Here is a 23,395-nt window from a genome sequence, read left to right as displayed (position 1 = left end):
ATGCCATTCCAGACGGCGAGCACGACATTCTGACAAGGCTAACGCATTACTTGCGCATGTGTTTGTCTTTCTTTGTCCTAGTCGTCTTAGCGGTGTTAGAAGAATGCGCCACAATTAGCTATCATAACCGAATTAGGTGACTTTTGGCTTCATACGGTATTTTTTTGTTATTTCTAACCATTATCTACATTCACACTAGCATAACAATTATATGGCCTAACTTCACCATTTAGGAATTTCACTGCAGTTACGAGGCTTTACAGTGTTCGCCTTGTTGCACGGCAAAGAATGCTTACGCATGAAAATATTCCGACTATATTCGATCACGGGGTACGGTTGATTCGTGCGCATACACGCAGCTTTATGCGGTGAGCTTGACAGTTTACGCGGCGTGTTGTTGAAATCCCCTTTATTTTTAGATTTCCTGCTTTCGGCTACGGCTTTGGCCGAGGAAGCATCAATTTTTCTGACGGGGTCGTGAACGCTATTCCGTTTGCTTTTTCCTTCCATGGGGCCGCTCTTGAGGAAAGCCGCGATTTCGCCTCAATCTTTCTGGGCACTGGACGGCGCCCCATTTTCTTCCCCACATCTTTCCGGTCTGGACGGTTCTTGAATGCGGTTTGAATATGCGTTTATTCTATTTCGCGCTCGCGCAAATCTTCGCCGTGCGATAAAGGGCGAAATGACGTCGACGGCTTACAAAACCTCGGTGGCCCCCACACGTTTATCGAATCAGTAGGCGGCTTTTGCCGAGCCCGAAGCCACGTCCCTCAAGTTGGTCGGGCTGCTCCAACGCCGCCACAGCCAACAAATGCTTGCGAGGGAGCGCAGACTCGGCGTAAAGCTGATTTATGACTTCTTTCTCTCTCACTTTTCTACAGCCCTGAAGCGAACGTGCGCGTGTAGCCGTATCTCTGGTCGCAAGGCACCCCGCTACCCTCCAAAGTGTTTCCTTCTTGAGTTTCTTCGTTTGTTTCTGTTTACAATGTGCTGGCCCTCTGTGCCATCTTCTGCGCGTATGGATACGGTCTCCCCGCGCAGGCGCTGTTTTGTCGTCGTGAGGCTTTTGTGGCTTCCGACAGCTTTCTCTCCCCCCCTCCCATCCCCTCTATTCCATTCTGACCGCCCTGGCCCTGAGGCGCCGGCGCAGTTCAAACTACACCTAACTGCCGCACGACCCGTCGCTGCTTTTCTTGGCGCCTTCGATGTTCTATTCCCTTTTTTGCGACTCACTTTTTTTTCTCAGGCACTGCCTTCTGCGACGCCACAGCACTTACAGCTCCAGATTCTGGTCGCGCGGCTTCGCTACCCTACGAACAGCTCGGCTTACTGACTTCCTTATGAATCACGTGACCTCTCGCTGGCGGCTATGCTGCTCTGGCAGCGCGAATGCATCCCCCATTCCGGCGGCTTACCTCCTGCTTTACTTGCAAGTGCTAGGCGCTAGGTCAGAACAACGTGATGGTTTGTCCTAGGCATGAGGCTGTAGGGAAAAGAAGATACGCTTAGAGGGGGGTGGAGGGGTAGGAGTGAGGAACTGGTATGTTGCACGTAGAGGCATGCCCACTGTGCTCAGCGGTTGTCCGCCCGCCAGTTCTCTTCAGACAACTTCAGAAGACCTTGCTAGCGCTAGGGCAACTGCTTCATAATTGCGTATGCGTCTCCGCACATGGTAAGTAGCGTAAGTAGTAAGCAGTATGGTCTTCACTACGTGAAGTGCAGGAGGACAGGTGACCACTCCTCGCGAGGAGCCCATATCAATTCAGTGACGAGTCGGTGACAGCTACGTTACAACAACTCATACCTTTCTCACCAGACGATCGCATAGTTCTTCCAGCATTGCGCTGGACACACTGCTCCGAAATGCCAGCCGTAATTTTGTAGCGTAAGCTACACCGGCCGAGGTTGAGCAGTTTCGCGTGGACCTTGAAGGGCGTGAGGAGCACTGGATCGGATTGGATTGGATTAAATTAGATTATATTGGATTGGATTGAAAATCCATTCCAATTGGACATCCAATCTAATTGGAGTACGGGTGTGTAGAGAATTGGGTCTGCACATTCGCCGGTCTGCGCATTCCAGAGGAGTGACGTCATAGCCACGGCCGGCGCAGTTGCGCCGGCGCGTGTCCAGCTGTGCGCCTCCGTTGCGCAGTAGCCAAGTCTGACGCTGCGCCGGAGCCGCTTGATAGCCGTTTCACGTTGCTCCTGGAGAGCCGTGCGGCGCGTGCGCGAGGAGCAGTGACTGGACTGCAGTAGATTGGATGGGAAATCGTTTTAGCAGCAGTAAGCATTATTAGGTAATCCTAGATAACCAGGAAACCCAAGAATAACCAGCTGAACCTTAGCTCACGCTACGTATATCCTGGCTTAGCCGAGCTAAGCCACTGCTAATTATTTTTCTTTAGTGGTCTCACTGATGGCGTCTGTAACGCGAAAACGTTCTGGTGAAGTGAAAGAAAAAAGAACGCTTCCGGTGGCCGGAATCGAACATGGGTTCCTCGAGTTACCGGCTTCTATCCCATTGCTCCATTTCGACATGGTCGAAGAGGTTTGGATTTGGAGAGGGGCCCATATACGTTCGAAATCAGACAGAAAAATCCTGCACCCCACCGTGTAACGACGACGATATCCGTCACGAGAAAGCTTCGAGTTCAACCATCGTCGTCGTAAGACAGAGGGGTGCCCCGCTCAGCTCAGTGTTCAGCTTAACGAGCACTGGCGTACATGGCATCCTTTTTCGCGCCTCTGTGAATATTGGGCTGGCGATGTCCTTTTAAGGCGAAAAAGCCTTAAGTGCCCCATTCTTCAAAAAAAAAAAAAAAAGTTCGTTGTTCGATAAAGGAAATGGTCGCCGCTGAAAAGAGAGAGAGAAAAAAAAAAACACACATCTGGGATCCAATGGGATTTGAGTCTGGTCACCCCAGTAGGAGCATGTGGCAACCCGCTGCGCTATCACTCTGCTACCTCAGCACTTTTTTTTCTTTATTACATAGAAAACGACACGTAAAATATGTAAAATCATAGGTGATCTACAATACCACATTCACTGACATACGGTAACAACCGTAGATTCGCCTGTACACATTTTTAAAAGTCAGGCAGACACACACATACTTGGATGAGGTGCAACCAGTCGGGCGGTTGTGATTGAGCGGCATAGGAACTGTGCACAAGCGCACATTGTCCGCGGCAAATTGACTTCCGATCTTCGAGGTTCCTCCGCGTTGCGGTCATTCAAGCGGCACTTCGAGAGGCTGAACATTCCAATTAACACAACGAGATCGTACGGCACAGAACCTCATCACGTTGCCAGCTGTAGGACAAAAGTTGTCGTTGTTGTTATTTTCATTGCGGTACATACCCACTTTGGTATTGGCAAGGAATCAGGAGCTTTAAGGTGCCAATGTGCCCGCACAAAATGCGCAAAACTTTATACTGAAAGCGTAAAGTTGTTGAAAAGTGCGTGCCGCGCGACACCTGAACGTGATGTCACGGGAGTAGGGGAAAAAAAGCCGGTCTAAGTAATTCTCGCCAAACGACGAAGAAACAAAAGCGGAGAAAGAGACGCAAATATAATGTAGCAGTGAAGAAATTGTCAGTAATTATCGCAAGGCTTTTTCTTTCAATGCATGTAAGTAGATTTAGGTCCATTAAAGAAATTTTCTACTTTTTAGTTAAACCTAAGTAGCCGATCTCGCCATGATTAGTTCTAACGCTCCCTGAGTGCGGTCATTTCTTTTCGAATAAAATGACAAGCTTCTTATTGAAGGAAAGATTGACAAGCAAAGCCTTCAGTAGACCGTATTGCCCCTATAGTTCAAATGAGCATTGACAAAAAAAGGCCACAAATCAACTGAAGAACAAGAACAAAGTTAAACAGGACTCCTTCGTCAGTGGAATCTTTAAAAGCTGAAGATTCCTGCGTTGTCGACAGGCCAAAGCAGGCCATTCAGAATATATGTGAGCCAACAGTCAAGTCAACCACGTGAGTAGAGAAAAGTTTGAGGGAGCAATACGTCTTTACTTAAAAGACACTGACGGTGCAGACGTAGAAGAGCATGACACCGATTGTTCGTCTCGAAAGCCGCCTTCGTCCCCAACAACCCCGAACACACAAACCTATCGATATATTATATAGCGAGTGGCCTAAGTAAGGCACAGGTTGCGTTGAAAGGCGGCCGAGGTGTTCTTTCTCTGTTGCCGGCGCAAGATCTCGCAAGATAAACGGCCGTCGTTCACCCTGAAGACTCAACGTTCGCCGCAGCAAGACCAGTGGAACGTCGTGGCGAAGGCAGGACTAATAAAGCGTCATCTAAAAGTCTCGAAGGCCTCGGAGAAGGGCGCTCACAAAGAAAGAAACCCCCTACTCGACACCTCGATATTGCAACCGCGTCACTTCTCCTACCCGCACCCATTCCCTTAACAAAAACAACACGAACGGTGCAGTTATCTTCGGTCGCTCGACGAGGCAGTGGTGTCAGGTGTGTTCGACAGGTCGCTGATGGCAGCCGACGGCGTCGCGTCGCCATCACCGAGCGCCGCGAGGATTACCGGAGTCGTCCTTCTTCCCCGCTCATGAAAGGGACAGCTCCCGGACAGCGCCCGCACGGTGCCACTATGCGGCTCCCGTCGATGTAAACGCTATCATAGGCTGGGTGGTCGCAGCAGGCGGTGGGCTCGGAAGAGACGTTCGTGTAAAGATTGAGCGGGCAGCCTGGTGGCATCTGTCGGCCGTTTGGTGTTGAGTGGCGGCATTTTGTCTTTGGAAGAGGGGCTATTCTCCCGCACGAAACCGCAATAAGTAGCGGCACGTTACGGCGCGGGATTGGCTGTAATCGCAATCCAGGTGTACGTAATATTTAGTACGGCAAATGAGTGCGAAAGTACCGACAGGAATAAATATTGTAAAATAAGACAACGATGTAGGTGAAGAAGAAGATTGACAATGGAAACTTGGGTATGACGCCAAACTAACTGAAATAAATAGTGCAGTAAAGGCAAAGGAAGGCTCAGGAAAATTTCCTTGTGTGTCAGATCCACAAAGAACTTGTTAATTGCTCAATATCGGGTGCAAGCGAATGTCTTTCCACTCTTCGCGTTATGCGCTAATAGGTATTTCATGAATGTGACACGTTTACAAGGCTGTGCGCGCCAGTTGAGTTCCATGTATACGTGCTAATGCTTAGTGCGCTAGAGATTTTTCGTCCCTAGTCGAAACACGTAGAAGGAATCGTAGCACAAAACGTGGTATGAGCATACAAGCTTGTCCTGTTTCATAGACATATGTTCATAAAATTTGCATATTTGTTTCGACATACTGTTAATTTTGTTTTCGTATTTTTCGTAGAAAGGCGACACAATAATCGCATTGTCCGCAAGAATAGATATGCAAGAATAGATCAGGTTTTTAAACATAACTCATCAGAAGGCAACGGGAATTCGCACGATATCGTACGAAGCAACAAGTCAATCCTCACATTAATTTTCTTAAAAGGGAAATGCGGAATAAAAGTAAATACACAATAATGAGATTGGTGGCTACGCTAAACAGCTTGTTAAGCAAAACTGATCAAAACGCAAAAAGAACTCACCAAGAACACGCAGACAACCTAAGTTTACAGCTACCCCGACTGAAACGTTCCAGCGTTCAATCGTTGAAACCATATACATTGAAAGAATATATGCTTCTGGGTTCTTGTTAATAAAAGCAGTTTTGGGTTCAGTTGCACTGCATTACAACATTTAGCGGTTACTGCTTTGGAGGACCACGCGCAGTCTAACCATGGCTCATTGCGCACGAAACTTATGAATACATTAACAGAAACTGTGCGCAGACAATGGTTGTCGTAAATTTGGACTTCTTTCTGATATCCATGTACATTGCATTTCGCAATAATTAGCAGTAGAGCTATAGCAAGACCAAATCAACAGGCTCGTAAATCCATCGGCTATATTCCACGCAGTGCTTCGAAGTCACTGCGCGAACCTTATCGGCTGCGCAGGACAATTACAGTTCAAGTGACTAGAACAGCCTTGGCTGCAACTTTAGCTGCTAACGGGAAAAACTGCGAAACATTAACAGTTAACACACCGTACCTTGTCCCTCCTGTATTACTTTCTTAGTAATAACCAAGCAGTAATTAACATATTTTAGTAGTAACTAAAGCATAGAATATTATACCTCTTTAGGTAAACGAAGCTAATAATTTTCAATGCACTGAGAAGGTGTATACAATACGTCGCTTGTCTAACTGAATCTTTACTGTTACCGTCATCTCGGTAAGCGCGTAATATGTTTTGTTTTGTGAGATGTTGTTCGTCATCATCATCAGCCTATCTACGCCCACTGCAGGGCAAAGGCCTCCTCCATAGATCTCCAATTATCCCTGTCCTGTGCCAACTGCGACCAATTTATCCCCGCAAACTTCTTGATCTCATCTGCCCATCTAACCTTCTGCCACCCCCTGCCACGCTTGCCTTCTCCAGGGATCCACTCTGTTACCCTTAATGACCAACGGTTATCTTGCCTTCGTATTACATGCCCTGCCCACGCCCATTTCTTCTTCCTAATTTCCAGTAACATGTCCTTAACACGCGTTTGTTTCCTGACCCACTCCGCTCTCTTCTTGTTAATGTTACACCTATCATCTTACGTTGCATCGCCCGCTGAGTCGTCCGCAATTTAAATTGAACCCTCTTGGTCAGCCTCCAAGTTTCTGCACCGTCTAACGGGGCAGAAACTTAGAGGCTTCTGTTTTGACGGGGCAGAAACAGAACAACAAGTTTCTGACGGGGAAGAAACATGTGGTTCGTAATGTTGTTCGTGTGCATTCTTTTAAAAAGCCTGTGTATATTTTATTATTAACTCTGTACGTGTCAAGTTTGCTTTTTTTTAATGACGAGATGTTTTCCTAGCTCTTTTATGACTTTCTTACTAATAACTAAATAGTAACAAAAATATTCGAGTAGTAATTAAAATAAAGAATATCAACCAAGTTACGTTAAGCAAAGTGTCCTGGTACGAAAACACTGCATTATGTATGATCTTTAGTGTGGTTGTTTTCTTTATGTTTCTTCAATGTTCAATTTTTAAGGCTTGCAATTTTTCTAGGAGGGTTGCTGAGGGCCAGAAAAAAAAGAAATCTTCACTCCTGCGAATACCCGCGTTTTGAAGTAACTGAAAATGAAATCAAATGAAAGTGATCATGAAACAAACGAACAAGAAACGATAAGATAAAATGCGACGAAAGGCGGTAGCTTTTAAACATGGCTGTCGTCAGTAGAGAGCCCTGGCCCGTAACGAGCAAAGCAAAAGAAAGACAGGGGAAGAGGGGTACGTACACTACACATCTAGCGTAACAGCAAAACAAGACCATAGGGTACGGGGCGACAGTAAGCGCAAGAGGTGGCCGCCTCCAAGCACAGCGCTGCTAGTGCGACGTGTTCGGGGACAAATTTGGCCACTTTGCGCAGGCCGACTATCGAGAAAGGGTGGTGGTCGTTCCCATGCCAGCTTAAGCCTCTCCCTCCGTACTTGGTACTTTTGTTTTGCCAAATCCCTCTTCGCACTCATTTATGCTTCTCTTCCCATGTTTCAACAAGATTCCCCGACTACGCAATCTCCTCCCCTCGTTCCATCGTTATGCCTTCCTTCCTGCGGGGGTCCTTCCCTTTCTTTTTTCCTTCGCACCGGCGTTCCCCTCTCGCTTTCTCTCCTGTTTCGACAAGCAGTTCCCTTGGCGGTGACCGACGGACTGCACGTTCTTAGTGTTGCACGGTGAACCAGGCGAAGTATACAACGACACACTGTCTCTTTTCGTTGCGCTCAATTGACTAATGACTGCGCGCGATCGTGGCTTGGGTGCCTCCATTGTCTGTTTCACACGCGCTCTTTGCTCGCTTTATTTTTCGGTGCTCTGTATTGTTTTTTGTTTCACGTTTTCGTCAGTGTTTGTTCTGCAAGTGCGTTTTTGCAACAACGTAGTTGCGATAGGAAATATTCAACTGAAAATAGAAAATATAGCTACGTTTACCTGCATGTTTTGTTGGAGGGGGAAAATCACGAGTTTGCACACACCAGGAGATAATAACCGAAAGTGTTTAAAGCAAAAGGGCTCCCGTTTATTCTTGCATTTCTGGCGATTTTGCAATTACTAGCAATTTTGTAAATGATAATTTTACGGATTCGCTAAGCAGCTTGGTTTGAGGCTAAGCAGCAACGATTTAAACCTTTTTGTGCCCGTAAAATTTCATCAAAATGCGGTTTATAAAGGTTTTAAACACAGTGCAGTTTTATGCATAGCTTGTTTTAATAGGCTTTCTGGCTTCCCGGTTCACAAAACAATTCGCGGTTAAAAACTAATTTTGTTAGGTAGTACCAGCGCTACATGAGAAAGACTATGCAATTTGACATGAAATCCCTTCCAGGTTGAATGTGGTCGTCATTCCAGCAGTGAATGCGGGATGGCCGCTAATGGCTTCATTACATCGTACGTGTGCTTTCTGAAGCCAGTATATTCGGCTTTCCCGCAGGATAAAGCTATCAAATCAACAACAGCTCTCTCGGAACCTGGAACGAATAACTTCTGATACTTGATTGTGCAAACGAGTTTTTTGTTTTTTCAGCAGAGGATTAATTGAAAATCGTTTTCTCAGCTAGAAGTGGAAAACACAACCTTGATGACAGCGCGGGTTGATTTTTTTTCCAATTTGTGGGAAAAGTTATGTATATATTGCACCCCACTACGTCTGGTGCGTTCAAAGCAGCGCCATCGGCTCTTTCTTTTTGCCTTTTATGAACGCAGTCCAGCAAGGAGCAAGTGATGTAGTGAGGAAACGCGCGGCTAGCAAACGGGAAATTTGTTCAATGGTACTGCTTTGGGCATCGTGAATTCAAAACTTGTCCAGGAAGTTAGAAAAAACACACATTGATGGCCGCGTTCCTCGCCGACCCAAAATGAGCCTAAAGAATCGGTAGTAAGTAAGTTTGTACCTTTTTTGCTTCTTTGCCCAACATGCGTGCTGACGAGAGAAGCGTAGCTCGAGGGCGATCTTCCAGATTAGTGAAATGAGAGTTGGACAATATTTCGAATAAAGAAGAGTTTCTTGAAAAAACGAAAAGAAATATATGAACATATTGTTTCAAATTCCACTCACTTTGTAAGCTGGTCAACCACACCCGATCCATAAAACGAGATACCTTGCATCGTACATATCAAACTAGCCAGAAACGCAAAGAAGGAAAATAACACTGAGGCGGGCTTCACCAGTTCCGAATCAAGCCAGATTCTGTTTTTCCACCGTAGGGCCTCGTCTGGCCGTGCCAGGTCATGACATTGTGACGCCAAAACATTTGCCCCACACAGCTAACAGCGCGTGAAACGAGCCCTGGGGAAAGCACGGACGAGTAGCGTCGCTCCCGCAGACGTGCTCGCAGCCGGCCAATAAACGCCGCTTCGTCTGGTAACTAGCGCCTCTCGAACGCCAAGCTAGGTAGGCTGCAGGATGAGAGCAAGGGGGCGGGTGGGTATAGCTCGTTATCCGAGCGGAACACAAACTGAAACTTGGCGAAGGGACCAGAAGTCGTGATTTCTGCATAGTGAGGCTCATTAAGCGTTTTTCTGTGCCGGGACCACCCGCGATGAGTCGTTGCGTCACCCGGTGGCCTGCGGGGTTAGCGTGCTTTTACTCCCGTGTGTTCTCACATCACGGCCCCGCCTCGGGCACTTTGTGCCTCTTGTTAACACGGTTGCTTATTTGTTGCCACCCCGTCCGAGAGAATCTCGTACTATTCTCCGTCTTCAGTGCTCGTCCATGCGTGTCGACGAATAAGGGCTTCTGTAAAGAGCGCTCCACCGCAGGTTGAGTCATGCTGCGGAGAAGGAAGACTTACAGGCCTGAGGTAGCTTCTCTATAGTCGCATGGATCATTTTGGAAGCTTGGTTCAATAAGTAGCGAAAAAAAGTACCTTGACAGTTTAGAGCGCAATTAGAGCTAGCAAGAAAAAGGAACAGCTTGGTTACGCAATTTAGAAAATTGCGTTGCGAGGATGCAGCTATGGAAAAGAAAGATGTAAGGGTTTTTTAAAGCTGGTCAAACGTTTCAAACAAATATAGCTGAGCTTGACCTTATTGGTAAACATGGTAGCGGGAGGCACCAGCTTCCATGCAGCCTTCATCAAACAAGCGTGGTTTGAGAACTAATGGTCGACGGTTCGGTGCAAGCACAGAGCCACGAAGGTAACTTCATTCATGGTTTTCGTTTATTTCGGGGCCAGAAAAAAACCCACAGAGAAATAAAAAAAGCCCCAACCCGTGCCTACTACTGTAAAACGGGTAAATGTGACACAGTGATCGCACATAGCTGATTGATATAAAATATGCGTACGAAAGTAATGTGTACATAAAACTGGAAAATTAGGTGCAGTTTTGTTTTCTTTGGCTTTCTTTGAATGGTAATTTTTTCTTATAATTATTTTGTTCGTGGGTTTGATTCCTGGGCGCGGCGGCTGCTTTTCTGGTGGAGGCGAAAAGCAATAACGTCCATGTTTACGAGATTTCGGCGCACGTTAAAGATCCCCAGGTGGTCAAAATTAATCCGGAGCTCTCTACTACGGTGCGCCTCATCGCCTGCGTTGCGTCGGCGCGTTAAACGCCTACAACCAATCAATCAATCAATCAATCAATCAATCAATCAATCAATCAATCAATCAATCAATCAATCAATCAATCAATCAATCAATCAATCAATCAATCAATCAATCAATCAATCAATCAATCAATCAATCAATCAATCAATCAATCAATCAATCAATCAGATAAAGGCGGAAAGCGAAGACACCCATGTGTTGAGATTTGACCGCACATGAAAGATCCCAAGACGCTCAAAATTAATCCGGAGCCGTCCGCTACGTCGCACAGGTCAGCAGGCTCGCTCACGAGTGCACTCACATACCACCCACTCACCATTCACGAGTGAGGCATGAGTGAGCCTCACCATCGCTTCGGGCCGGTGAGTGCGAGAGGGAATGGGTGTGCGCGCCACTCTTGGTGAGCCCCGCTCACCACTCGCGAGTGCGAGGGCCACTCGCCACTTGTGACTGGTGAATGGCGCTTGGGAGTAATACCAGCTACTCTTGAGTGGTACCTACTGACACTGATCATGGTTCATTGATGTCTCTGAAGCTCACATTCTATACTTTTGTAAAAAAATGTTTCTACTAAGAGGGGGGGGGGGGAGAGAGAGAGAGAGAGAGAGAGAGAGAGAGAGAGAGAGAGAGAGAGAGAGAGAGAGAGAGAGAGAGAGAGAGAGAGAGAGAGAGAGAGAGAGAGAGAGAGAGAGAGAGAGAGAGAGAGAGAGAGAGAGAGCTCTTTATTAGAGGAAAGCAGAGAGGTCTGCCGGCATGTTAACGCCGACATGCTACTCTGCGGGGTACGGGAGGAGGGAATAAAGTCGCAATAGGTAGTAAGGTGGAAGGGAGAGAAGAAAGAGGGAAATAAAATAAGTAAAAAAAAAGGAGGCAGCGTGTGTGTTGGGGCCGACAGTGCGGCACGTGAAAAGTCTGTAGACGGTTGCACAGTGCAAGGATGTTCTGGTCCTATATCAGCTCAGCGACGCCGATGTCATTGAGGTATTCAAATATTGCGGTTAGCACTTTACGCTGAGACGAGAGAGATGGCCATGGTCCCAGAAGTGCTTTTAAAGTTAGGGAACTGTGGTTGATGCACTCCATCTTCTGTGCGAGGTTGTTTCTTTCTTGACCGTACGTAGGGCACTCCAGTAACATATGCTCGACGGTTTCTGGTGAACCGCAGTTGTCACAATAGGGGTTCGAGGTTAGGCCAAGGAGATAGCGGTAGGCATGTGTAAGCGCTACGTTGAGACGTAATCGATGCAGCAAAGTCTCTAGCCCACGTGGAATTCGCTCCGGTAACCTCAGTGCCAAAGTTGGGTCGACATGATGCAGGAATGGGTGCTGGTTTTCCGGAGAGACCAGAAGGTGCTTCTTTCCCTGAAAACAAGCTCCTTTGCTAGTCTAGAGGCATCGTGCTTCGTGAAGAAAATGTTCCTCGCGTTCCACAGTCGTAATCCTCTCTTGGCAGCCTCATCTGCTTTCTCATTGCCTATGATGCCGCAGTGGGCAGGGATCCACTGCAGTATCACGTGGTGCCCGGCGACACAGACTAGATGATTTAAGTTGGAGACATCACGGGATATATGTTCGTGAACGCTGGAGCAGCTGACACGTCGAAGAGTTTTCAGCGCTGTCTTCGAATGTGTGAAGATTACCCACTGTGCTGGCTGCTGGCGGAGAATGTAGCGAAGTGCTTGCTTGATGGCATGAAGCTCAGCTGATGTAGATGTCGTTGGGCGCTCAAGACGGTATGAGAGTGCTTGGCCGGTTTTTGAAATGAAGAGCCCAGAAGAACTGCTGTCAGGCGTATATGAGCCATCAGTAAAAATGTGGGTCGTATGAGAGTATTGGCTACATATATGGGCAAGTGTTAATTGAAGAGGCATATCTGAGGCACAACTTTTTTTGAGGTGGGTCAGCAAAATAATTAAGAGGATGCTAAGTTCAAAAATAGGAAAAAAGTAAATGAAATGAACAAGATCGAAGAACGATCCTTAATAAATATCTACGCGGGAAATCGTTTAAAAGAATATCGGCTATAAGGATTATACCTTAGATACCCATAGTACGAATACAGACGCACTCTTTAGAAAAATTGTTGTTAGAGATCTTGACAAAAAAAATCAATAAAACGAGATCAACAAACCATCCCTAGTATATAATTAAAGGATAAACTGTTTTCAAGGAATTGAGTCCATTTTGGCAATAAAAACAATAGGAACATCGACAAACCTGTAATTAATCTAAATTATTTACTTTTTCTTAGTCAATAATTGGCACGCCAGCATCTCTGTTTGTATCGAAATCACCTTGCCATGATATGTCCCGGTGCCTAACTGGCCGTGTGCTGATATATCCGCGCATTGAAAGTCTGTGTAAGAATAACCTAATAAAAACGTGTAATTCTATCCCTTACGTTCGGTAGACTTTAGATTGTGTGATTGTCTTGATTCATTCAACGATTCATTATCCCAATTCTTATTTGCGAGAACGGTGGCAGTGAAGTTTTTTTTTTTTTTTTTTTTTTTTTGCAGCGAAGCTGTATATCGCTCGCTCGTAGGCCTTTTTTTTTTTCTCGCGGTACGTCATCCGAATTTTTCAGCCGAACACGCTTTGCGGCAAAGGGAACTTTACCCTAATCTCGACACAGGGGCGCTCTCGTTTCTTGCCGCAATCAGAAAACTGCCGCAGCGGCCAGAATAAAATCGGCATCCTTGGGATCAGCATCACAATGCCTTAGCCACTGAGCTAATGCCTAACCACTAAACCTAATTAACGCTGTTGAATTACAATTATTGGGCAGCCACATCAGTTGTTTAGCGCTGTGTCTCTGTCGGTAACGACGGTGCACGACGGCTTCCATCGACATGCAGCAATGCTCTATTTTTTTGTTCCTTCGTCCTCTTCTACTGTACTTCGGTTTTTTCCAAGCGCTAGCCAAGAGCCGTCCATTTATTCGTCTCGACGAGAAGTTGGTTGCCGTGGTCGGCAATCGTAATGACTTGCAATGCTTGCAGTGTGTTAAAGACGTAAGTGCTCGCTAGCTGCCCGCGACAACGCCGGCGATACCGTGACAAGGTGACGTTGCGTTTTCTGCCCGACGCCGCTGCTAGAGCGCCGCCCGCCGCGCAAAGACGCTTCGTCGCGCCTGTCCAGACAGCCAGCTGCGTTCGCTCGGAGACGATGCTTCATCTGCAGCACTCTTGAGACGCTCGGAACACCTTCGTTCCCGTGCCTGGATTTCGGGCCTTTTTACATGGTTGCCTGCGGGGAAACGTCGTGTAGATTGTTGGGAACACCTTCCTCGGCGGGTGTGTGAGTTGTGCGGATTTGTGTAGCAGGAACAGAGACGTGGTTCAAGGCCTTTCCTGTGGACTCAACGACGGCCGATATCCGTCGGTGGTGCTGCGCCGTTTCCGTGGGTATTCGCTGCCCTCTGAACTGTGGTGAAAAGAACTTTCCTGCTGTTTGGAGCCTTTGAACGGGGACAGCTGGTTAGGTTTAGCATTTTCGGACCAGATTTTAGTGGGCAAGTTGGCCACAACAAAAGACGTCGGCGTCGGGGGCTGCAGTGCGCGTAAGGTGTCTTTTTGTGTGAGGCGCAGTGGTGACGGAGTAGCAACTTCGAAGACATGTTCTGGGACTTCTGAGTTGACTAGTGATGATGATGATGATGATGACGCAAAGAGTTTCCAGCGGAAGTTGAGAGCCACCGGCTGGCTCTAAGGATGGATCAGCATGGAACCAAGATTGCCGGTAAGCTTGCTATTTAAACCGTCGTTTTTCTCTGAATGGTGGAAAGAGTGCATAATCTGTGCAGGGGAAATTACTAGCAGCCACAATAGCTGCGGTACGCGGGTTCATGTGTGCGCGCTCGGCAATTTCTTGGTATTTTTAACTGCCGACACGAGAAATTACGATTTGCTATGCAGCTTCGCTGTTAAAATAAGCGAGCGCGCATGCGCGTGCTCCTCGTGAAGAGCGTCCGCGGCGTCGGCCAGCTCGACCTTCGAGAACGCTCTGGCTAGCGTTCGTGGCGTGATCCCTCCCGTGCTGTACTCCCACGGAGCAAGAATATATCTTATTCTTGCTCCGTGTGTACTCCTCACCAATTCACGTCGGTTCACTCCTGAGACGCCGAGTTCGCGAAGCCGGTTGCCGCGGCTCGAGCGCATGCTAACGCGGTCCACTTTGGGAGAGATGTGAAAGGCTGCCGACAAAACGATCCGGACCTATACCAGTCATGGAAAACTTTCATCGGGAAGTTAGGAAATTCATGTGGGGTGCAACAGCCGGGTCTCCGACGAAGAAAAGAGGGGCCGGCAGCTCTGCTGTTTCTCCTGCCTTGCACCTTTAGTGCAAGCAGCGACAATTTTTTGCTTTCTAAAATCCAACTATTTGATGCTGTCGCAATTCTCTTGAGCGCTAGGGATTTGCGGCTGTGTCAAGCGGTCGCTTGTTGCCCCTTTTACTGCTCATCCATGGTGTTGTGTAATTCGCACAAGGTGAATGTAAAATGAAGACAAACACAAATATTGCTATGTCGTCCCCGGATTGGAGCATTACTTTATTGGGCGCTAATTATTATCGCCTACCCTTGCATTGCTATAGAACTTTACATGCTTTGTGAAGTGGCATCACTAAAAATAAATCAGCACAGCGCATAAAAGTCGGCTCCCAGTTTTAGCCCACGCTATAGCATGCATACACTATAGTACCATAAACTATAGAAGTATGCGCTATAGTAGCTAACATTATAGTATAGCATACACAGCAATGCTATCGAACTGAGGGCCAGTAGTGTAAATGAAAAAAAAATGACACCCCCCCCTTCTTTTTGTCTTTACAGAGCATCGTAGCCCACTGTATTTTGGCATAAACCATCACATGATGATGACCATACGCGCGTGTATGTGAGGCAGAGTAATACCCAAGCGTGTATTCCTTAAATACAGTAGGGAGGAGTATGCCACGCTTGTCGGCATAGTCTGCATTCCTGCCGGCAAAAAGAGGAGAAATGACGGCAGAAGCAACGTTCTGTCTGACCAGCACAAAACAGCAAAGCTGAACCTTCCGTAATCACTTTATTTATCACGCGGTTTAACAAGAAAAAAAAAAACGAATTCCTGCGAGAGTTTTATTTTGGTTTTTCATTCTCCACTTATTTTTCGAAGCACCAAGGCCCGTGAAACGGGACTAAATGACACTATCCCCGAATAATTTATTTCTCCCCATTTTTCTAGCGGAGGCTGCACGGACAGCGGCGTTAAAAGGGACGCCGTGAATCCTTTCAGCGGCCGCGTGGCACTCTGAGTGACGACGGTTACGAGGGAAGCGCCCTGAACAAAGAAGCGCGAGATTCTTAAAGACCCAAGGAAAATAAAATCTAACCAGATGAAACACGGTTGTCCCGCAGAAAAAGCCCCAAAATTGCTTTCGTTCAATTTGGTCCTCCGTCTCACTCTTCTTTTTGTGCGGTAACCTCTACCTCTGCTTTTCTTCTTGAGACCGAGGTTCCTAAAACGAAGGGAGCTGGAGAAACTTTAATGATAAACAAAAACCTCGCGAGCGGGCATAAATCAAGGCCACGATTGTTGCCACCCCTTCTTTAAAGAAGATCGCTAATCTCGCCATGATTTTCTTTTCTTTCTCCCTCCGTTGCTTTCAGTTTGTTTTATTCCCAGCGCGGAGTCTGTCACTCTGTCACTTTGGCATTCGCGGCTGAAAGGACCCCTGTAAAAGAGTGCATTCTAGGCGCTTGCCCAGAATTACCTCTTGCTTGCCCGGGGACGTGGTCATGACCATCCTTTTTCGCCGAACGGGCTGTCTTCTTTGGTAAGGATGTATGTCGCACCGGTAGTTGTCGTCCCAAACTAAGCGCTGTGCATTTCCTGCTACCGGCATGCGACCCAGGAAATATTGGTTTTGGGATGTGACGGGTGGCATATTAACGAGTAGGGAAGGTAGGTGGGAAGGGAGGATTGCTATGACGAACATGTAGAACACCTGCGTTTTGTTACTTTGAGACGAAATGTGTTGTAAGAGGTTGTTGTTAAGGTGAAAGCCTTAAGCGCCCCATTCTGCAGGAAATTGTCGCTGTTTTTGTTGTCCGGTTGTTATTGGCTGCCCCTGTAAACAGTAAATAAAAAAAACACATGTATTTTCCTTCGGGATTTGAACGAATAGTAAGTGGCGAGTGACGGGTGAACGTGACAGAAAGCGAAAGGTGAACGTAAAGCAAAAGCTCGCAGGAGAGTACAAAGCTCTGCATTTGACCTTTATAGATTATGAAAAGGTCTTTGGCTCAGTGGGCACGGCAGCATAGCAAAACAAAAGTGTAGGGCAACTGCAGGTATGTTTTAAACAAACAGGCACACACACACAACAAGCGTTTTGTATTGTAGAACAATCCTCATACAACAAGAGACGATATCCTCAAGGTTATAATTTGAAGGGGGGGGGGGGGGTGAGGTTCATTTTAAACAGGTGGAGATAAAAATGACCGCGTATCTGCTCCTTTCGTTGCAAATGTCGACAAAAGACGACAGTCTTTGTCGACACTTGTCAAGTAAATGCCTCCCTTCATTTCCCGCTCACCTCTCATGCTGTTCCTCTTTTGTCGTGCTCCTCCCAAGGTAAACGCGCTAAAGTTTTGTTCAACTCAATTTAGATTTACCGCATTCTACTGCTTCAGTCCAGCTGCCTCGATGCCAGCGCTGCAGTACGGCCGGGACGCGCGTGAATCGAGGCGCCCTACTTCAACGTTTATAGGACCATGTTTCCCTACTCCACGTGCGTTCCAAGCAGAACGTGGAACCTATCTAGTGGAACGTTTCATTTTTGTTGCCGTTGCCGTTTGATTTTTAAATGCCGCAAGGTAGCACGGGCAACAAACAGCAGGCGACGTTTTTCGGCATTTGATGTAGTATTTCATTTGCTATCTCAAAAACCAAGCATCCGTTAATATTTTACTAAAGGAACACTGCAAGTATCACTCATGTATTGATTTTCTACCTTATATTTGCGTAATGTCTTGTTCTTGTTCGACAATGTTGACAAGTATGAACATAAAAACCGGACTTAAACGTTTAAATATGGCTGTAAGTATCTAAGACTATCGCGCAGACTTTGTTTCACTTTGGCCGGCTGGCTGAATCGAGTCACAGACAGACAGACAGACAGACAGACAGACAGGCAGACAGACAGACAGACCAAAATTTCTGGGTTTAAGTAGCCCAAGAAAGAGTATCATCTTTAAAAAGGAAGGGTAATGCTGACGTCTTTATATCAGGAGAGGACCGGAAACGAACCATGACTTGCGCAGGAAAAGCTTAGTGGTTTTCTCAGAGGTAACTATAAATAGATACAAAACAATGTCAAGCAGCCAAGCAGCGGGATAACCTTTTTACACAAAACAATGAAATGTTGGAGGATGTAAATGAGTGCAACTCGATCAGAAAAATAATCAGCTTATTTCGTAACTACAGAATAAAATCTAGGGAAAAGTTGAGTGGAAGAAGAACATATAAACAGTCCTACCAACTAATTAAAAAGAGGGTACCTTTGTCGTTAAAAAGAATTTCTCTCCCATGCTTTGGGCCTTCATGGTGCCGGAATTCGGCAGTTTTTTATTGGTACTGAAGGAAAAAATAGGCAAAGCGAAATATTCCAAAAGCAAGGTATAAAAGAGAGCAAGTATCATTGTTTACGGTTAAGGCTGAAACTTGGGATTGTTAGCGTTGACTTGAATACGTAATACCAGCGAGAAAAACCTGAACCAAAAAAAAAAAAAAAAAAGCAGACGTCCTGTCTGCGATCGTTTTGTCTTCGATCAGCTTGTCTGCGATCGTCCTGACTGCTTCTTTTTTTGTCCGTGTCTTTTTCGCTGGTAATATGTAGTCACTGCTTACACAACGGAATTATATGGAGCGTATTATAGCTGAAAATTAGAAAAAAATAATGACAATGGATCATTGTTCGTGTGCTATCAGGAACAAGACCTGCTAGACAGCATGAGTAGCAGCGCTGATTGATACGCCGCGCCGCCCCCCCCCCCCCCCCCCCCCCCCCCCAAAAAAAAAGAAAAACAAACATCTAACAAACAAGTAAACCAGCTGAAAAGTGACCAGAAAATTTCGCCTCCAGAGATCTGCAAGTCAAACCTTTGCATTTCAGGAGTGAATGGAAAACGAATGAATTTGATAATTATGAAGACAGCGAAGACGGCAATGAGTATTTTCATAATGGTGACGATGGTGGCACAGTGAAATTAAAAGAAATAATACCTGGATGGAATAGGGCGTTTTGGTTTGCTTTTCAGAAGTTCGTTAACGAGACTGGCATTTTCTAATGGACCCTATACACAAAACCAAAACCAACCAAATACCAAAATGTTTGTGTTTAGGCCGCAAACTTTTTGAAGCGCTTTTGAGTGGGTGACAGATTTTTGTTCAAACTGACGCGTGCAAGGACTAGAGAAGAGAAATATCGAAGAATGTGGTATCTTAGGAACTAAAATATCAGGGATGAGGGGTGCGAGAGAGAAAAAAAAAAAACAGAGCCGAGAATGAGCTTAAAGGCTTACTAAAATGTATTTTCGTTGCTTTAGAGTCGCATTTTACGCGCTGAATTTAAAGAGCGAGATTAAAGTAAGTCATTGTTCACCTCGGTTCCTTATTTTTATCGAGCCAGAGCATCAACACCTATTTCTGCAATTTTGTGGAGGCATGCGTCTCACATAAAGCACGTATTATAAGTTTCTAAACTCTAGCTACATTCCCACCAACTAGAACGGTAAGAATTCCAGACAATACTTTTTTTTTCGGTTAGTGTTTTGCTGAATATATCTGCTGTAGCCTAACCAATTCGTTGAAAGTTCACAATTCTCAAGCAGGCACAAGTTTAGAGCGAGAGGGAGGGAGAGGGGGTAGCATTTCCAACTCTTCCCCAACATTTTGGACTAAAACCCCAGCCATGCCAACGCTTCTAAATCTGCCGTAAATGGAGTGTGGAAAGCGTAAAGCACGGACGCAGTTTTTCCCTAAACACGCCCCTTCTAAATGCTCCTGGAAATAAAGTGTGTCAATTCGAAGACGGGATTTTTGGACGGCGTTCGCAAACACCATAGCACCCGTCCCCGTCGCAATGAGCGGGGGCGACGCGGAGATTTTTTTGAGGCCCTAGAGCGCGATCATTTAAAAGGGTTGATTTCAAGAGTTTTTTGTCTCCTCGCAGAAACGTATTCTGCAGACAGAAACACACTCGCACAGCGCACAACTAAAGGTGGGACTCCTCAGGGAGCATCCGCTTTCCCATCCAGGGGGTTAATTGAGTTGCATAATTGCATTCTCCCCGGTAGGCGTTGCTTACAAGCGCCGGTGTTGATTAACAAAGCCAACCTCGCCAAACGCCCGTCGGTGTGTACACGCAGTCGCACCATCCTGAAAACCCGGACCGCGTCGTCGCTAGGAGCTTCTGCAGGAATGCGATTTTTAGCGCCACGCCGTTCAGGTAGAGAAGTGCCTTCCCGAATCGGCTAGTAGAAAAAAGTGCCTTGCCCGAGGCTGTTTCAGCGTGACGTCGGGCAGATTCGCATTCCCCCGCAAGCCTATCCTTACCATGAACGCTGCGTGAAACGCGTGTTGTGTTTGCGTTTGCTCAGTAGGCGAAGTGGGATGGATGCCGGTAGAAACGCGGGTCACAGCAGAGCGTGCTGGCTTGATTTATCGTACGCGCGGCGAGGGTGCCTTTTCAGGGCGTTGCGGCAACACCTTCTAGATTGGACGGAACATTTCTTGCTTAGTCATAACTTGGGGGCCAGTGAGCTGGTGCGGACGAAAAGTGAGAAAAAAAAAAAAAAGCTGGAAGAAAACTTTATTAAGTTGACGCTAAAACAAGGCGTGTCTAGTAAGTCCCGAGCTGAGCTTAGCATGGTGAATGTCTGTCAGCTGTGGGCCTTCTGGTCTTGACTGTGTTTGTTGTAAGCACTATTATTGAGAATGGGAGGAGGGGGCGGGGGTCGTCGAAAGAAGGGGAAGTTTCCTTTGTTTATTTCGCGCTTGCTAAGCTTGTGGTAGAAAGAACTAGTCGAAACCTCGTACCGTGTTCGTGCCCGAAAAGCTCCAGCCCCTAATTTCGGTTGTTTCTGCATACATTTTGTGCTGGCGGAACCTCTGGCATTTATACAGCTCACCCCCATTGCGTGGTTGGCTACTGACTAATTTCCGAACACACGCTTTTAACTTCCATTGGTTAACTCTGTACAGACCAGGAATGTGACGATTGGCATCGGGTCGCCTAATGCTGCCGGGTCGACACCGCAAGGACAGCGGCATTTTTTTAGTTTCAGGCCGCTGTTAACATTCTTCTTTGCTGCGAGTTAATGCTGAAAGAATCCGGACCGCAGATGGGGTGTTGTGGTTGGAGAACTCTTTCGGGTTCGATGGGAGTGCCGTCCGCTATGCGTGTAGTAGGCGCGATCTTTACGGTTGGTGAAAAGAGAGCGAGAGAGAGATAAAGGTGTACCCATCGTTTCTGGCTTTCACATTGACTCCTGCAATTCCGGTGTGAGTCTGTTTGTCCCGTGATAGAATCGATGAGCTCCGAACTTCGTCTTTGTATACGCGAAATATTTGGTTCGAAGAAGAAGGTGGGGGGGCAGCAACTAACTTTCAGGGCTTTGATGCAAAAACTCTTGTTTTCAGGATGGGGACATGAGGGCAGGGTGCTTGAGCAACAGAACAGTCTTAATGCTTTTGTGGAGTTGTGATGTTTGACTTTGCGTCCTAATGTTTCGTTTAGAGATGTAGTTGCTTTCGAAAGAGCTTCCCCTGCTTCCTTCCCGTAAATTACACACCGATTTACAATTGTTTGTACCACTGGCCTACGCAGGGTTAGGGGGGAGCAAAAGAAATTCGCCCCCTTTCCGAACGTTTCATGCTTGATGGGAAAGGAGAGGTGGGGAAAGGGCGAAGTCACTAGCTCTAACTACCACTAAATAAAGAGTACGGCTGTGTCCTTTTCTGCCAAACGCTAATGCGGGTTCGGTGTCTGCGTACACGCCTGGCGATCAGCCATTTTACAATCCCCGGAAGACAAAGCAAAAATGACCAAAAGAATCGGAAGTTCCTAGAAGGTTCACTCAAAGTATCGCGAAGTTTTTTTTAAATTAAATTTTCATTGCTTAGGTTTTGTTGTTTTCTTTTCTTTGCTTTTCTGTATTAATTTTTCCCCACTCTTAATGTATCTTCCTCGCTATTTCTAGATATTAATCTTCCACGCCACAAAATATTCATTCAAAAATTCTCCTCGCCAGCATTATTGTTGCCGATCAAGTTGCAGCCAAAAGCACCCGGAATGTTTTTGGCTATGTGTAAGATTTTTGGCTATGTACGAGTTGGAATAACAACCCCGCTTGCCATTTAAAACGCTTGTGTAGAGAAAACAAACGGAGGATTTAAAAATCAAGGCGCACTAAATTTACTCCCTCATCCTACTACAGTGAAATCTCGTCGATACGTTTTTCACGGGAAGTGGAAAATAAAACGTATTATGCGAAAATCGTATTATCCAAAGAGGTTAAAGACAGGAGAAAAGTATGCATACTCCGTTAGCAACTCACTTAAAGAGGCCCTGAAGGGCGTTTTGAGCACACTAAATGAAGTAGCGCAATCGTTAGATTGGGTCGTCAAGGTCATCTGGGCCAAGTATTACTCTTTTACGCGCAGCGGAAAGCTCACACTTTTGTTGCAAAGTTTGTCGCTTTTTTTCTCACCCTTTCCTTCGTGTTTTTGGACGCCGCCATCTTCACATGCCTACATCATCGATTCCCAGATGTTCGTCATGAGCTAGACATCCTGCTATTGGGCGGCTTTTTTACGCACTTCCGGCAAAGAAATGAGTCCTCTGCTCAGCGTCGGCTCGCCGGCTGATCTGCCAGCGGAGTGCCGGAGTGCTTGGACATTTTACGACAAGCGAAACAAGTGTGAACAAACGCTTAACCGTTCGTATTGAATGAAACACGGCCATAACACGACATGGATATTCTACCTGAGTACGTTCCGTAAAGAAAGCGTTGAAGCCCCGTGGCACTTCTTTCGTGCAATCGCAGAGAACGCCCTCAGCCGAATGCCCGGGTTTGACGGATACATTTTATTCCACTTCAAAACAATCCAGAGATGCGTTTCGAACGAACACAACGTCACAACATGCGTTGAAAGTCTGAACCGCGATTGACAGACGATAGGTTGCCTCCTCCTGCCCGTCGTAAATTCGGCACTCACCTCGCGCGCGGTTTGCGGGGACGAACAGCAAGTCACTTAACTCTAGCGTGCAAGCCGAGATGGCTTTTAGCCACGCACACTGCACATACCCCATGCGAGGTTGAGTCGTACGCCGCTCGAGAAAGATAATCCAGATCATGGGAAGCACTATCCACCCGCAGAAGCACAACTTCGCATTTCATCGCGAAACAAAGGCGTCCACAACACACACACCATCGCCTCCTGTAATGCCAAACGCATCTCACACTTATCAATGTGAGTGAGTGGTACGCCTGCAGTGCCCACATGTCGCGAGGTGGGGCCCCGAGCTGAACCGGGATCACGCAACCGTAACTGACTTCTGGGGAGGTTTGTGCCTTGTTGCCAAGGCAACCGATGTTTGAGGTTGTCAAAGAAATGGCGCTCGCTCCAGCGCTAGAAACCTCAGAGCCGCGCCGGAGCATGTTTTGCCAACGTTGCCGCCCTCCACCACGCGTCGC

At 46.7% G+C, this 23,395-nt stretch overlaps 1 protein-coding gene across 6 annotated transcripts in view; it reads left to right on the top strand.

Moving 5' to 3' along the window:
- The window catches only part of LOC144152780 (transcription initiation protein SPT3 homolog), a 706,894-nt gene that overhangs the window by 98,779 nt on the left and 584,720 nt on the right, over nucleotides 1-23,395 (top strand). The window contains exon 1 of one of the 6 annotated variants that reach the window (XM_077684234.1): nucleotides 13,792-14,391. The exons of 4 other annotated variants lie outside the window; for them this stretch is intronic. In XM_077684234.1, the coding sequence (XP_077540360.1) occupies nucleotides 14,374-14,391 (18 nt within the window). In that variant the 5' untranslated portion in view covers nucleotides 13,792-14,373. Of the gene's footprint in view, nucleotides 1-13,791; nucleotides 14,392-23,395 lie in introns of those variants that run through there. One more of the 6 variants, XM_077684236.1, reaches the window with a different exon arrangement.

This window comes from Haemaphysalis longicornis, unplaced genomic scaffold (genome assembly GCF_048455015.1).
Source record: "Haemaphysalis longicornis isolate Haplotype H1 unplaced genomic scaffold, Haemaphysalis longicornis Haplotype H1 scaffold_9, whole genome shotgun sequence".
NCBI lineage: Eukaryota > Metazoa > Arthropoda > Arachnida > Ixodida > Ixodidae > Haemaphysalis > Haemaphysalis longicornis.
Note: the sequence above shows the minus strand (reverse complement) of the source record. Positions and strands in the feature narration are given on the sequence as shown.